General features: G+C 44.4%; 1 protein-coding gene across 3 annotated transcripts; it reads left to right on the top strand.

Annotated features, from left to right (window-relative positions):
• The first annotated feature begins 3,131 nt into the window (after positions 1–3,131).
• LOC124006451 lies at positions 3,132–13,721 on the top strand. 3 transcript variants are annotated; one of them, XM_046316473.1, is made up of 8 exons: positions 3,132–3,386; positions 4,088–4,227; positions 4,423–4,596; positions 4,877–5,392; positions 6,783–11,075; positions 11,172–11,358; positions 11,501–11,723; positions 11,955–13,721. In XM_046316473.1, exons 2-8 carry the CDS (start codon positions 4,116–4,118, stop codon positions 13,374–13,376), a joined length of 6,927 nt encoding a protein of 2,308 aa, XP_046172429.1. In that variant the 5' UTR covers positions 3,132–3,386; positions 4,088–4,115; the 3' UTR covers positions 13,377–13,721. The 3 variants fall into 3 exon arrangements, with proteins under 3 accessions (XP_046172429.1, XP_046172428.1, XP_046172427.1); XM_046316472.1 differs by having other exon boundaries at positions 4,098–4,596; XM_046316471.1 differs by having other exon boundaries at positions 4,088–4,596.
• The last annotated feature ends 306 nt before the right edge of the window (positions 13,722–14,027 follow it).

Below are 14,027 nucleotides of genomic sequence, written 5' to 3'. Positions count from 1 at the left end.
GCCGTCCAGAGTGATGCTGGATGGGCGAGCAGGTGCGGGCAGTGATCGGTTGAATAGCATGTATTTCGTTTTACCTGCGTTTAAGAGCAGTTGGAGACCACAGAAGGAGAGTTGTATAGCATTGAAGCTCGTCTGGAGGTTAGTTAACATAGTGTCCAAAAAGGGGCCAGAAGTATACAGAATGTTATCATCTGTGTAGAGGTGTATCAGAGAATCACCAGCAGCAAGAGCAACATCATTGATGTATACAGAGAAGAAAGTCGGCCTGAGAATTGAATCCTGTGGCACACCCATAGAGACTGCCAGAGGTCCGGACAACAGGCCCTCCGATTTGACACACTGAACACTATCAGAGAAGTAGTTAGTAAACCAGGTGAGGCAATCATTTGTGTAACCAAGGCTGTCGAGTCTGCCAATAAGAATGTTGTGATTGACAGAGTAAAAAGCCTTGGCCAGGTCGATGAATATGGCTGCACAGTAATGTCTCTTATCGTTGGCAGTTATGATGTTTTTTAGGACCTTGAGCGTGGCTGAGGTGCACCCATGACCAGCTCTGAAACCAGATTGCATAGCGGAGAAGGTACGGTGGCAGTTAGCAGACCGGGGCAGTCAAGCAAGCAGTTAGCAGGGGCTAGGAGTTAGCAAACCGGGTTATCAAGGAAGCAGTTAGCAGGGGCTAAGAGTGTGGTCCGTCTGTAGCTCAGTTGGTAGAGCATGGCGCTTGTAACGCCAGGGTAGTGGGTTCGATCCCCGGGACCACCCATACGTAGAATGTATGCACACATGACTGTAAGTCGCTTTGGATAAAAGCGTCTGCTAAATGGCATATATTATTATTATTATTAGTTAGCAGACCGGGGCAGTCAAGCAAGCAGTTAACAGGGGCTAGGAGTTTGCAGACCGGGGCAGTCAAGCAAGCAGTTAGCAGGGGCTAGGAGTTAGCAGACCGGGGCAGTCAAGCTAGCAGTTAGCAGGGGCTAGGAGTTAGCAGACCGGGGCAGTCAAACTAGCAGCAGGGGCTAGGGGTTAGCAGACCGGGGCAGTCAAGCAAGCAGTTAGCAGGGGCTAGGAGTTAGCAGACCGGGGCAGTCAAGCAAGCAGTTAGCAGGGGCTAGGAGTTAGCAGACCGGGGCAGTCAAGCAAGCAGTTAGCAGGGGCTAGGAGTTAGCAGACCGGGGCAGTCAAGTAAGCAGTTAGCAGGGGCTAGGAGTTAGCAGAACTGGGCAGTCAAGCTAGCAGTTAGTAGACCGGGGCTAACAAGTTAGCCTTCGGGGGACGTCACGATGGGGTAAGTCTGTTTTTGCCTCTTCGTGCGATGATGTCAATAGACCAGGCGTGGAGTTAGTAGGGTTCCAAGTAGCTCTAGGTAGGTAGCAGGCCTAGCAGGTTAGCAGAATGGGCCTTCAGCGGGCGTCTCGCCTGAGGGGCCTGTTGGAATCCTCAGCCAGATTATGTTGGTATTCCAGTCATAGAGGATTGGTGGGATTCCGTGCCCCTTAATATAATGGTATTCCAGTCAAAGAAGAACTTACATATTTAGGCATAACCATTACCACGGATCAGAAGTCTAGAGGCTTACTAAATGTTAACCCTCTTATTAAAAACACCCAGAAGAAGCTAAATCAATGGCTACAGAGGGACTTATTTTTAAAGGGAAGAGTCCTAATAACCAAGGCTGAAGGTATCTCTAGACTAACATATGGCGCTGTGTCTTCAAATCTTGATGGTAAAATCAGCAAGGAGATAGACCAGATGTTTTTCAACTTTCTGTGGAGGAACATTAGGAAACTCTTGTAATGAACACTTATGAGAATGGTGGGCTGAATTATCTGGACTTTACTACCTTAAATAATACTTTTAAGATCAATTGGATTAAACAATTCTTAAGAAGACCCACTTCTATGTGGAATTGTATTCCTCATCATGTATTCTCTACTTTTGGTGGCCTTAAGTCCATGTTGGTTTGAAATCAAAATTCAAGTGAAACATACCTACTTGTTAACAAAATTAAGGGAGTTTCCTTTAAAATTGTTCATAAATATTATCCTGCCAAACACCATATGAAGAAGTTTAAGGAAAACATCAGCTCAAATTGTTCCTTTTGTAATGACCACCTAGAAACATTGTTGCATCTTATTTGGCATTGTATTTATGTAAAGAAACTGTGGCAAGACATCAGTAGATGTATAATTGAACACATTTATGAAGATTTCACACTATTGTGGAGAAATGTACTGCTTGAATTCTTTACCTACTATAAGTTGAAACAATTTTATGTAATTAATTTCATTATTATTTTGGCCAAATTTTATATTCACAAATGTAAATTTACAAACAAAACACCACATTTTATTACCTTACAAAAAATAAATTGAACTATATTTTAAGACAATTAAATACTCTACTAACAAAAAAGCTGTTAGAATTATAAGTGTATGTTTGTCCCTTCAGGTCCTTGTGTAATGTGATGTTGTAACCCCCTAGCCCAATTGTCCATTGTATATTATTCATATATACTTGTGTTCGTCATGTACTTTCTGTAATGATTTGTTGTTTAGAGAAAAAAAGATAACCATGCGGTATGGATGGTGTGGCGCAATCGTGGGGCCTATGTAGGCTTTAAACATTTTTTTTTATTAACAACAAATCAATACATAAAGCACACGAGGGAACATAAAGCAAACATAGATTACAAACAATGGACAATCGAGCTAGGGGGTACAAATCACTTTACAATTACACAAGGACCTTAAGGGACATGCATATACTTACAATTCTAACAGTTTTTTTGTTAGTAGAGCATTTAACCGTCTTAAAATACAGTTCAATGTCTTTTTGTAGGGTACGAAAATTTGGTGTTCTGTTTGGAAATGTACATGTGTGTATATGAAATTTGGCCAAAAGAATAATGAAATTAATTACATAAAATTGTTTCACCTTATTTCGGGCCTATGGAGGCACGCAGAGGCCAAATTGAGCTCTTTTCCGTATCACTGTGCGACTCTCAAATGTGTAATAATATGGATGGCGCGGTATAGCTCCGCATTGACATGATTGGTTGACGGTAGGTGAGGGCGGGAGGTCCTGTATAAACACAAACTCACTTCCGTACTAACTTCTTTCACAACAGCTCTGTGAAGCATGAATGCCCTAATCTCTGCAGAGGCCATATCACGGTAAATGCTGCACGGCCAACTCAAACAGCAGATTTACCATGCAGCGCCTTTAAGGCTAAGCAGTGAGTGATTGCATCTCAGGAAAAACTACAAGTCCCATTCTGCAACCTGGATGGTGTATGACGCCATGATCTCTGCAGCTCGTTTGTGTTGGCTTTTTGCGAAGCGAGAAACGACGCGGAGATGTCTGGGCTAAAGAAACCAACATAGGTAACGTTATAGATGTACACGTAGTGGTGTGATCATATGAGCAGTCATGCGGCGATACAAAGGCCGTTTGTGTGTAGTGCTGAGCGTTGCAAATGTTTTAAATCCACGCAATATAGGCCATTCGTATGCCGTTTCTGAGCTGTCCAGTAGCCTAGCAGAAAGACACCCGAACAATTAAAGATGCTGGATGGACACCAGTTAGTTGTGAGCAATAACGTTCCTCATCATTATTTGTCTTGTTTAGGCGGCCCATCATTTGCGTAGCAGTGAAGTACCCCTGGTTGTAGGCTTGTTGGTGTTGGTTTTCTGTTCTAGCGCAATGTAAAATACCATTCTTGTAGCCTATTACCCTCTTTGAGAGCATCTTTGTCATACAAATATAGTGTCTATTCATTTGCCTGCTAGCTGTCGATTCATGCAGCAGCATGTAATGATTCCCATGGAATCCGACTCAAATAGGTTTAGCTTGGGGTGGCCCTTTTTAAGGGCGTATACTCGCTTAGAATAAAGAGTCGGTTGCTTTACATGCACACATAATGTTTCGGTGTCTTATTTATATATATTTTTTCCATAAATACTTTTGAACGTCTCTTTTGGCCAGTGTTTTAGTGTGCAGTGTGTGATTCACTGTTTTCCACACCATTGTGTTTAACCTTAATGCAGATTTATTGTGTGTGTGTGTGTGTTGTTGAACTTCTCAGTCTTCTGCAGGGAATTCGTTTTACAGACATGGTTGAACCTCCAGTCGTGGCAGGAACCAAGTTGGTCATGGAGGGCTTGACACTGCCAGTTGAGACAGTTGAACAAACAGTAGAAGTTGAGGAACAACCAATACTTACAGGTGAACAATACATGGAAACGGATGAACAATACATGGAAACTTATGAACAACCAATGGAGACTGGGTTACAACCAGTGGCAGCTGAAGAACAACCAATGGGTGAACTGCTACTTGTCACAGAAGAGGCTTCTGAGTGTGTCTCAGACCCCACTGCTTCTACGGAGATAATTCTTGAACTATCCGCTGTTCCTCTAGAGTCTGCTGCTCCTGAAGAGTGGGAACTGGGCCAACCTGAGGATGCACAGAAGGAGACCCATGTGGGTGACGTGGCCGCTAGTGACAGAAAAAATATTCCCCCCAAGAAGAACAGAATGGAGCCACTCAAGATGGACATGTCCAGGCCGCCAAAAATGGTGACTCCGCTCACATGTGAGTATTGAACTTCTTCTCTGATAGTCTGACATGATTGGTTACCATGTAATACATCTTTGTATTTATCTTTCAAGGCTTTAGTTTTGCAGACAGAATCGCATAATTTCCCCTGTAGTGTTTTTAGGCTATTTATTTGTAGTTCTTTCATAAGCAGTTAAGCTATTACGACAGTTAATTCATTTTGTTTGCTCTTCTAGTAACCTCCATTGTGTGTTAATATGGGTTTGAAGCTGGGATACAAGTGTTCTGTCCGCTAATCCCTTCTCCCTCCCCCCAGCTTCCCAGATCTCTCTGCAGTGCCTGGAGTGTCACATCATCTTCAGCGACCACAAGAGCAAAGAGCGCCACCTCAAGCAGAGTCACCCGGCAGAGTATGAGCAATGCATGCTGGGGGATGCCCTGTTTGCCTGCTACGTCTGTGACCGCCAATTTACTAACTCCAGTGACCTCATGCTTCATCAGCGTGCACACACGGAAAAGACACCCTTCAAGTGCCCCATCTGTGGTGAGGCCTTCAGCCGTTCCTCTGAGCTCACCATCCATAAGAAGCTTCACTTCGGCCTGTACGGATACACCTGCGCAGACTGTGGAAAACCCTGCAAGACACTCACCTTACTGAAGTATCACCGCCGCACGCACACAGGGGAGAGGCCCTATGCGTGTAAGGAGTGTGGCAAGAGGTTTAGCATGTCCAAGGCCCTTCAGAAACACGCACTAGCACATTCGCTGGAAGGAATGAAAGAAATTGGAGGGATCACACCACCGATGAAGGCACAGCTAAAGAAGAATAGTGGTGAGTACTGAAAAACATGTTTGTTTTCATGTCATACAACTACTGTGCTATAATGGGATGTGCAGTGAAATACTCGTGATATACACTATACAGTGAAATACTCGTGATATACACTATACAGTGAAATACTCGTGATATACACTATACAGTGAAATACTCGTGATATACACTATACAGTGATAAAGCTAGTGATATACACTATACAGTGATAAAGCTAGTGATATACACTATACAGTGATAAAGCTAGTGATATACACTATACAGTGATAAAGCTAGTGATATACACTATACAGTGATAAAGCTAGTGATATACACTATACAGTGATAAAGCTAGTGATATACACTATACAGTGATAAAGCTAGTGATATACACTATACAGTGATAAAGCTAGTGATGTACACTCTACAGTGATAAAGCTAGTGATGTACACTCTACAGTGATAAAGCTAGTGATGTACAATCTACAGTGATAAAGCTAGTGATGTACACTCTATAGTGATAAAGCTAATGATGTACACTCTACAGTGATAAAGCTAGTGATATACACTCTACAGTGATAAAGCTAGTGATATACACTCTACAGTGATAAAGCTAGTGATATACACTCTACAGTGATAAAGCTAGTGATATACACTCTACAGTGATAAAGCTAGTGATATACACTATACAGTGATAAAGCTAGTGATATACACTATACAGTGATAAAGCTAGTGATATACACTATACAGTGATAAAGCTAGTGATATACACTATACAGTGATAAAGCTAGTGATATACACTATACAGTGATAAAGCTAGTGATATACACTATACAGTGATAAAGCTAGTGATATACACTATACAGTGATAAAGCTAGTGATATACACTATACAGTGATAAAGCTAGTGATATACACTATACAGTGATAAAGCTAGTGAGATACACTATACAGTGATAAAGCTAGTGAGATACACTATACAGTGATAAAGCTAGTGAGATACACTATACAGTGATAAAGCTAGTGAGATACACTATACAGTGATAAAGCTAGTGAGATACACTATACAGTGATTAAGCTAGTGATATACACTATACAGTGATATACACTATATAGTGATTAAGCTAGTGATATACACTATACAGTGATATACACTATATAGTGATTAAGCTAGTGATATACACTATACAGTGATATACACTATACAGTGATTAAGCTAGTGAGATACACTATACAGTGATTAAGCTAGTGATATACAGTGATTAAGCTAGTGAGATACACTATACAGTGATTAAGCTAGTGATATACACTATACAGTGATATACACTATATAGTGATTAAGCTAGTGATTCTATGCAGAACCAAACCTTTTACACCAAGATGTAAACTTTAATCTTTATTGTTTGTATCTAGGCACTGCAGTGGTAAACTTTTCCTGCTCCGTGTGCAAGGCAACCTTCAAGACTGCCAAGACACGGCTGCATCACATGAAACACAAGCACGACCTGTGTGTTACAGCATCCAGCAGCACCACACTAGCTGGCCAACAGGTGAAGCTCTGTCAGCCCATCATAACCCAGGTTCCTATGGGCCAGCCAACCTTTCTCCACATGGAACCCCTTGGGCCCTTCCAGCAGGTGGAAAACATAGACACTGAACAAATCCGGAAACTAATAGAGTCTTTGGGGAACGTGCGCAAAGTGAACCAGGTGGTGATACTGGGACAGGTGCCGCCACACGGTCAACCATTGGATCTACAGCGGCTACAGGGAAAAAGAGAGCATTTGCAACTCCGTTTTACTCAGCCACAGTTTATAGAGCTGAAAAAGATTGGGGGTGGAGAGATTAAGTTGATGGGATTGGAACAGGCAAAGCCACAATGTGAATTGCTGGAACCAATTATTACATTGGAACCTGTAATATCAGATGGACAAATGGAGACCCCGTTACTTTCACACACACAGGAAGTTGCATACGCTGTGCCAGCTGAGCATGCTGGATTAACACAAACGCATGAAGGACAGATGATTCCTCAGCAGTTACTTGGACAGACTGGTCAGACAGTTGAAGAAGAGAACACCATGATTCAGACTGTATCAGTGGAACAGGTGTTCTGTCACAGTGAAACGGTTGAGCTCAGGGAAACGACTGAACAAAGTCAAACGGTTGTGTTGGAAGTCACTCCTTCACTGTTACCAACTCTGGAATTGGAACAGACTCAAACTGATCAACAAGGACTTATGTCTGCTTCCTCACTACCAACATTTCTATTTGAACAGACTTCTGGACAGAATCAAAGGGTTCAGGAGGGTATGAGTGACGGGACAGACATATTTCCAACAGTGGCGTTAAAGCTGACGCCATTAAAAACTGACCAGCAGGAAGAACTCTCCACTTCCTCGTTGGTACCAACAGTTAAGTTTGCACAAACTCCTCCTGGACAAACAAGCCAGGTAGGAGAGACAGCCACACAGATGGAGCCATTACAGTTAGAGCAGATCTATTCCAGTATTGGACAGACACAACAGACAGGAATAGGACAGCGAAGATCAGTGGAGAAACCTCTTCTAGAAAACACAGAGAATGACCAGCAGCACATTTTGGAAAAGCCTTATGAAGGAAAGAAACAGACAGCACAAGAGCAGTTGCAGACACTGATAGATAAGTCTGCTTCTGACAACTCACTGAACAGCAGAGAGATGCCTCGCACGCAGACGGCAGAAATATTCCCTCCGCCGTCCGAGACAAAGGCACCACAGAGTTCACAACTGCCTGTGCATTTAATGTCAGTACAAGAATTTGTAAAAGTGAGGAAGAGAAAGCAGCCGAAGAACTCTATAGTGCAAGGAAATATGCAATCGCAGACGGTTGAGTTGAAAGAGAAGCCTGCCAAACGACCAAGAGCAAAGAAAGCTCACCTTGTCGTGAAGTTTGGTCCTAAAGAAAAGCCTAAAAACCAGAAGAAGCTTCCACAACCATCTAAGCTGCTTCATAAAGGAGACCAGATTCAGGATATGAACCAAATGTCTCTCACAACTCTACCTGAAAAGAAATTGTCCTTAAAGGTTGGTAAAGAAAAAAAGGTCAAGAAGAAAAACAATATTTCCAAGTCAAAAATGAAATCCCCATCTATATTGTGTGAACCACATGTGCAGCAAGTCTTGCAGGTAGATGAGCAGGTGCATCAAGTGAAGCAGAGGAAGAAGAAAGTAAAAAAGCAAAAATATGTAATTAGTGAGACTTTTGAGCAGATTAGCGCTGAGCGGATTAGCGAACAAGAGGTGATCGCTCCACCCAAGCCAAAAAAGAAAAAGCAGCAGACGATGGCACAGGAGGACCAGCCTAAGAAAACAAAGGGGCAAAAGCTGTCAAAAACAGGGAGAAAGAAAAAGAAACCGAATGTGGAAGCAAGCCCAATATCAGAAGATATTGAAATAAACCCTGAAATAAAGCAACAGTCCCTACTCTTACTGAAGGGTCACAAACAGCCTCAATTGAAAGTTTACAAATTAGATGCCTCAAAAGCCCCCCAAGGTCAAACCGATCTCCACCAAGACACCCATCCCATCCATAAGAAGAAGGGGCCAAAAAGCAAGCAACTAAAAATGCTAGCTGCTGGAGGGAAAAAAAAAGTAGGGAGACCCAAAAAGAACCACACAGCACTCTCTGTGTTGGCTCCTTTAAAGACTACGTCTCATTCCTCTAACACATCTCTGACCAAGCCAAAGACCAGCAGGAAACGTACGGCCCAAAATGTGGAGACCGAGGGGATCATCAGTGGCTCTCATTCTCGGCGAGCCCTTGAATGTAAGGACTGTGGTGAGAGGTTCTCTGACGTCTCGTCCCTCCAGGAGCACAAGGCAGCCCTGCATGCAGTGGAGAGCCCTGGTCTCACCTACACTAACGGCAACATCTTTGAGGGCGTTTCTAGGTCAGATCTAGGCCAGTCTCCACTAAAAGTGACAGAAGAGGTCATTGAAAATTCATTGAGTCAAAACACATTTGGAATGCAGGTAGCATCTGACTGGGATATGGAGGTGGAGATGAGAGAGGTAGGGTTGGGAGAAAGAGGGGAGCGAGTCTCTTTCCCAGCCCTATACCCTTCCCCCTCTCTGCCTCTGGCTGCTGTGCTTGTTGAAGGTGGACAGAAGGGAAGGGAGAAGAACATGGATAAAATTGCAGAAGGGATGGAATCATTTTCTCATATGGCCCCAAATTCAAATCAATCTTGTACCCCTCCACAAGTTCAATTCCCTTATCTGGCCAAATCTGACAAGGTCCAACCCCTTCTGTTCGAGAGTCTTTCGCCTCCTCACCTCACACCCATAGCCCCCCTCCACAGCTGTCACCAAACGGAGGACACGAAGTCAGAGAGTCAGGGCAATATGAATGACACTGCTGATGCTCTCATACCTACCGTTTCTGGATTTGAGCACCTAGGGCCTATTGAGGATGAAATTAAAAAGGAGTTACTACTTGAGGTGGATTTGGTCACTGTTGGGGATGGGGACCAAAATGAGGGGGAACACCAGAGCTCACCTCATGAAGACAGTTCACCAAATGAGGGATCCAGCCTTCATGAAAACAGCTCTCATGAAAACAACTGCACTCATGCACTACCTGCAAAAGCTCAGATTGGAAATGTGAATAGGACTGTAACCACACAAAATGTACAGACTGAATCCTGCCCCTCTGACCCACTGGAGATCAAGCAAGAAGAGGAGGAGATTATGGTGCAGAGGAGAGAAGTGGAAAAGAGGGGAGTGGGAAGAAAGAATTACACCAGGGGCAGGAAAAGAGGAGTTGGACGTGGGAGGAGAGGTTCAGCCACAAGGAAGGGTCTAGGAGGAGAGGGCATGAGAGAAATGGAACCAGAGAAAGAAACTGATGAATGTCAGGTAGTCTACCAGCTGTATTCACTCAATAATGATACTGAAATCAAGGATGAAGCAGACGTCACTACTCACCATCCTGGTCAGTCATCTCCCATCAGTTTACAGACCGAGATCAGATCTATCTCTGAGCAAAACATGCTAACAGCTCCATGTCCATCTGGAACCTGCATCTCACCGCTTGAGGAGGACCCTGAGGACCAGGTAGTGTTTGAGCTAGAGTCAGTCACCACCAGTGTAGTGGAGGTGTTGAAGACTGAAGATGGGATGGTGATGAAGGGAGTAGCAGGGGACCAGGACGACAGGGACACTGGCCAATCTCCAGGCATCATACTGGAGAGGTTCCTCACCTCAAGGCAGAGCGAGACGGCAGTGGGGGAGAATGGAGTGGTGCTCATGGCAGACTTGAGAGGTCAGGAGGTCAAGGTGGAGGAGAACACCTCCGATTTGGTTCCCTTGCCACACACCTCTCGTGCCAGACACACAGTGGAGCAGAGGGGGGTCAGGATATATCTTGTGAAGCAGGAAAACAACCTGGTTTTGAATGATCCCCAGGTTAGTCAAGGTCAATCCCAATTGAATGTGGAGCAGAGCAGTACCAGGCAGTGCATATTCTACCCAGTGAAGGAGGAGCGGGAGCTTCTGGAGGAACCATCTCAAAGTGAGCAGGGGGTACCAGCGCTGGTGGAGCCTGGAGAGGCCAGACTCGACCATCCAGTGGAGACTCTGTCCACTACCAACCCTGCAGTAGAGGAGTATGAGGTGAACAGGAGCACAGCAAAGTTTGGATCTGAGATGAATGAGTATGGAGAAGGTAAGATCTCAACATGAGTCATGTGTTGTAGCAATGTACATTTTCATAAGCAATAGTGAAGATGGCTGTAACTAAGTGCTGTTTATTTTTTTCCAGGTGAGCTGGACTTTGAGCAGCAAGAAACAGAGGAGCTTGTTGATTTCCTACTTCAGGATTCTGACGAAGTGGAGTCCGAGGTTGTTGAATGTTCTGACCCGCAGCCTGACCCTGAGGCTGTAGTTATGGCCTGTTACCATGACAGCCAAAGCCATGCCTCACTGCATTCAAATTATATACCATACAAGTAAGTATTGTAATTTGCCTTTTACTCATCATGAATACACTGTACAATTTAATTCTAGTGTTTCTACTTTGTCATGTACTGTATGTATCCTTAAGGACATGTCATGTTGTCAGTTTTGATGTAAATTGTTGTGCTCTCTCAGCTTGCCAACCACAGAAAGCCAGGCTCATTCAGGATCTATGGGAGGGTCCCAGACAGGCACTGGCTACAGGAAACCAATTGATTACTTCTCCAAGTATTTTGGTTGGGATGCTTGGTCTGAGATTGCCCGGTGCACAAATAAAGTGTCCCATCTATCGAACCCAGTGACAGCAAAAGAGGTGGCCCAGTTTGTCGGAATCCACATTGCCATGGGAACATTGAAGGTATATAAATTAAAGTATTGGCGTATAACCTGAATCTTATCCCTATGGCGGCTAGTTTTATTGCATCTTCATCCTTACTCCACTGAATGGGACATGTAAAGAACAAAGTAGTTAGGCCTAGTGGGTCAAACTCATGCTAATCTCTGCACTTTTGAATGTCTACAGTCATTCTTATGCGCATACTTTCTAATGCTGCATAAACTAACATTGTCTTCAATCCCGTTTTCCTAGTTCCCCAGTCTCAAGCTGTACTGGCAGGACTTCACCAGGGTGCCTCTGGTTGCTGACACCATGTCTGCCTCCCGCTTCTCCCAACTCTCCTGCAAACTGCAACTGGCATCTCCAGCGCCAGCAGGGGATCCCATGGACACCCAGGAAGCTGGACACAGTGGTAATCCAGACAGGCCTAAGGAGGGAGACACCACACGCAACCCACTGCGAGCTTTACGCACTCCAGCTAATCCTACAGTTGGCACAACTAGAGGTGAACTGGATGGCAGCGGCCACACCCTTACACGCGGCCACAGTGAAATACAAGCTCTTAGCTCCAAGTCTGTGTCTGCAAAATCCACAACACAGACATCCACAATCCCTCACAGCATTTGGCAGAGGAGTGGGGACATACCATCCAGCCAGGACTGTTTTAGTTTTAAAACCGACCCCCTTTGGCGGGTTAGACCGTTAATGGACCACGTTCGGGCCAGATACCTGATGCTGAGAAGAGAGGGTGACCATGGAGTCGATCAATACCCTCTCCCTTTGACGTGTAGAGCGGTCAACAACAAGCGGCCCTCCTTGCACAGCACTGTCTTAGTTAGATCTGACGGTCTGATCATAGATTTCAACCTTAGTCTGGATCTCTCCAACAAAGAGACCACAGTTGAGGAAATGGTGCCCAGAGATGGGATGGTGTATCTCTGCAAGCAGGAGCTCTCTACCCCTGCCATGTTGGAGCACCTCCTTGGGTCTGGGGTGCATGGTGCGGGCAAGGTGGGAGGGGCCAAAGGACAGATGGGTGATGAGTTTGTTAGCTCTGACGGGCGGCTGATGCTACACAGGTACCATCTCGGCTTCATCCTCTCTACGGTAGGGAAGGCCCAGCAGAACATGGCATCGCTCATTGGCAGCTTCGAGAAGGCCCAAAAGGCAGCCAGCCTCAATAGAGACTTACTGAATCTCTACCATTCCCCACTCTCAGCCTCGGCACCATCTAGCTGGCCACAGGCTGTTCTGTGGTACCTTACAGATCTGGCTCTGGTAAACTCATGGATGCAGTACAGGCAGGATCATGTTCCTCTGCCTGAGCCTCTGAACCTCATGGCATTCAGGCTAGAGGTCTCCAAGGCCTTGATCCTCTCCAGTGGCTCAGACACCCAGGACGCAGCCCCTCCGCACCCCCCTCAGAAATTACACTCCCCGGCCACAGTCCCAGACCCTGGCCTGTTCCAGGATAGTCCTCTCCCTGACGTGGCCACGCGGTACGACGGTTCGGGCCACTGGCCGGAGCAGCTTGGGGAGGGAGAAGGTGGCAGGTGCCGCTTCGGAGGCTGTGAGCGAATGTCTCGCGTACGATGCCTCAAGTGTTGCGTGTTTCTCTGTATCTCTCGTAACCACAACTGCTTTTTGAATTTCCACAGTCAAGGGAGTTTTTGAAGCTCATAAGATTTGTTTTTCTTTTTAATTGGTGCATGTTTTATTTAATGCTATGTTTAGCTTTTATTTACATTTTTAGGTTAGAAGCTCTTATTTCATAATTTTTTCCCCCTACACCATAGTTTTGAGTGCTTCTCTCTTTTCAGTGTCAGCTTCAGTCCTGTGCAGGAAATTAAGAACTTGGTCACTTTTTAGCCTACTGTGTAAATGTAATCTTGATGTATGCAATGGCTTTTGTTGTATGAAATTACCTACAAAAGAAAATGTGAATAGAGAATTCATGATAACCATAAAGTCAATGTCTCTGAAACCAAGTGAAAATACATTTGAAGATTTTTTTTGTCATTCTCATTTAAAAATTCTCATTCTGAACCTTGTTTTGTTGTTTACATGCCAATAAGCTTTTGCATGTGTTTTTGGCGTTCTTTATAAATTGAATAGAGTTATTTAATACTGTTGGAGCAAATACATGTACGTTTTCTAACAGTTTGGGTTATGAATTGTATTGGTCTGCCTGCTGCTACCTGCTAGTCTCAAGGTACATAATTCACCGGAGTTATTAATCTAGTCTTTAGCTACAAACAGCAAATTCATTCGATTTACCAAATCAACCGCACCCAAGCACAGACAAACACGTGTCTGCATTTGCTC

The sequence above is a fragment of the Oncorhynchus gorbuscha genome, linkage group LG19 (assembly GCF_021184085.1).
Source record: "Oncorhynchus gorbuscha isolate QuinsamMale2020 ecotype Even-year linkage group LG19, OgorEven_v1.0, whole genome shotgun sequence".
Taxonomy (NCBI): domain Eukaryota; kingdom Metazoa; phylum Chordata; class Actinopteri; order Salmoniformes; family Salmonidae; genus Oncorhynchus; species Oncorhynchus gorbuscha.
This window is presented reverse-complemented; position numbering and strand designations above follow the sequence as displayed.

Excerpts from the sequence above, each read along its gene's own strand:
- LOC124006451 (XM_046316472.1), top strand. The coding sequence starts at position 4,116 with ATGGTTGAACCTCCAGTCGTGGCAGGAACCAAGTTGGTCATGGAGGGC. Across the intron at positions 4,597-4,876 it reads AATGGTGACTCCGCTCACAT|CTTCCCAGATCTCTCTGCAG; the intron begins GTGAGTATTGAA and ends CCCTCCCCCCAG. Across the intron at positions 11,359-11,500 it reads TCAAATTATATACCATACAA|CTTGCCAACCACAGAAAGCC; the intron begins GTAAGTATTGTA and ends GTGCTCTCTCAG.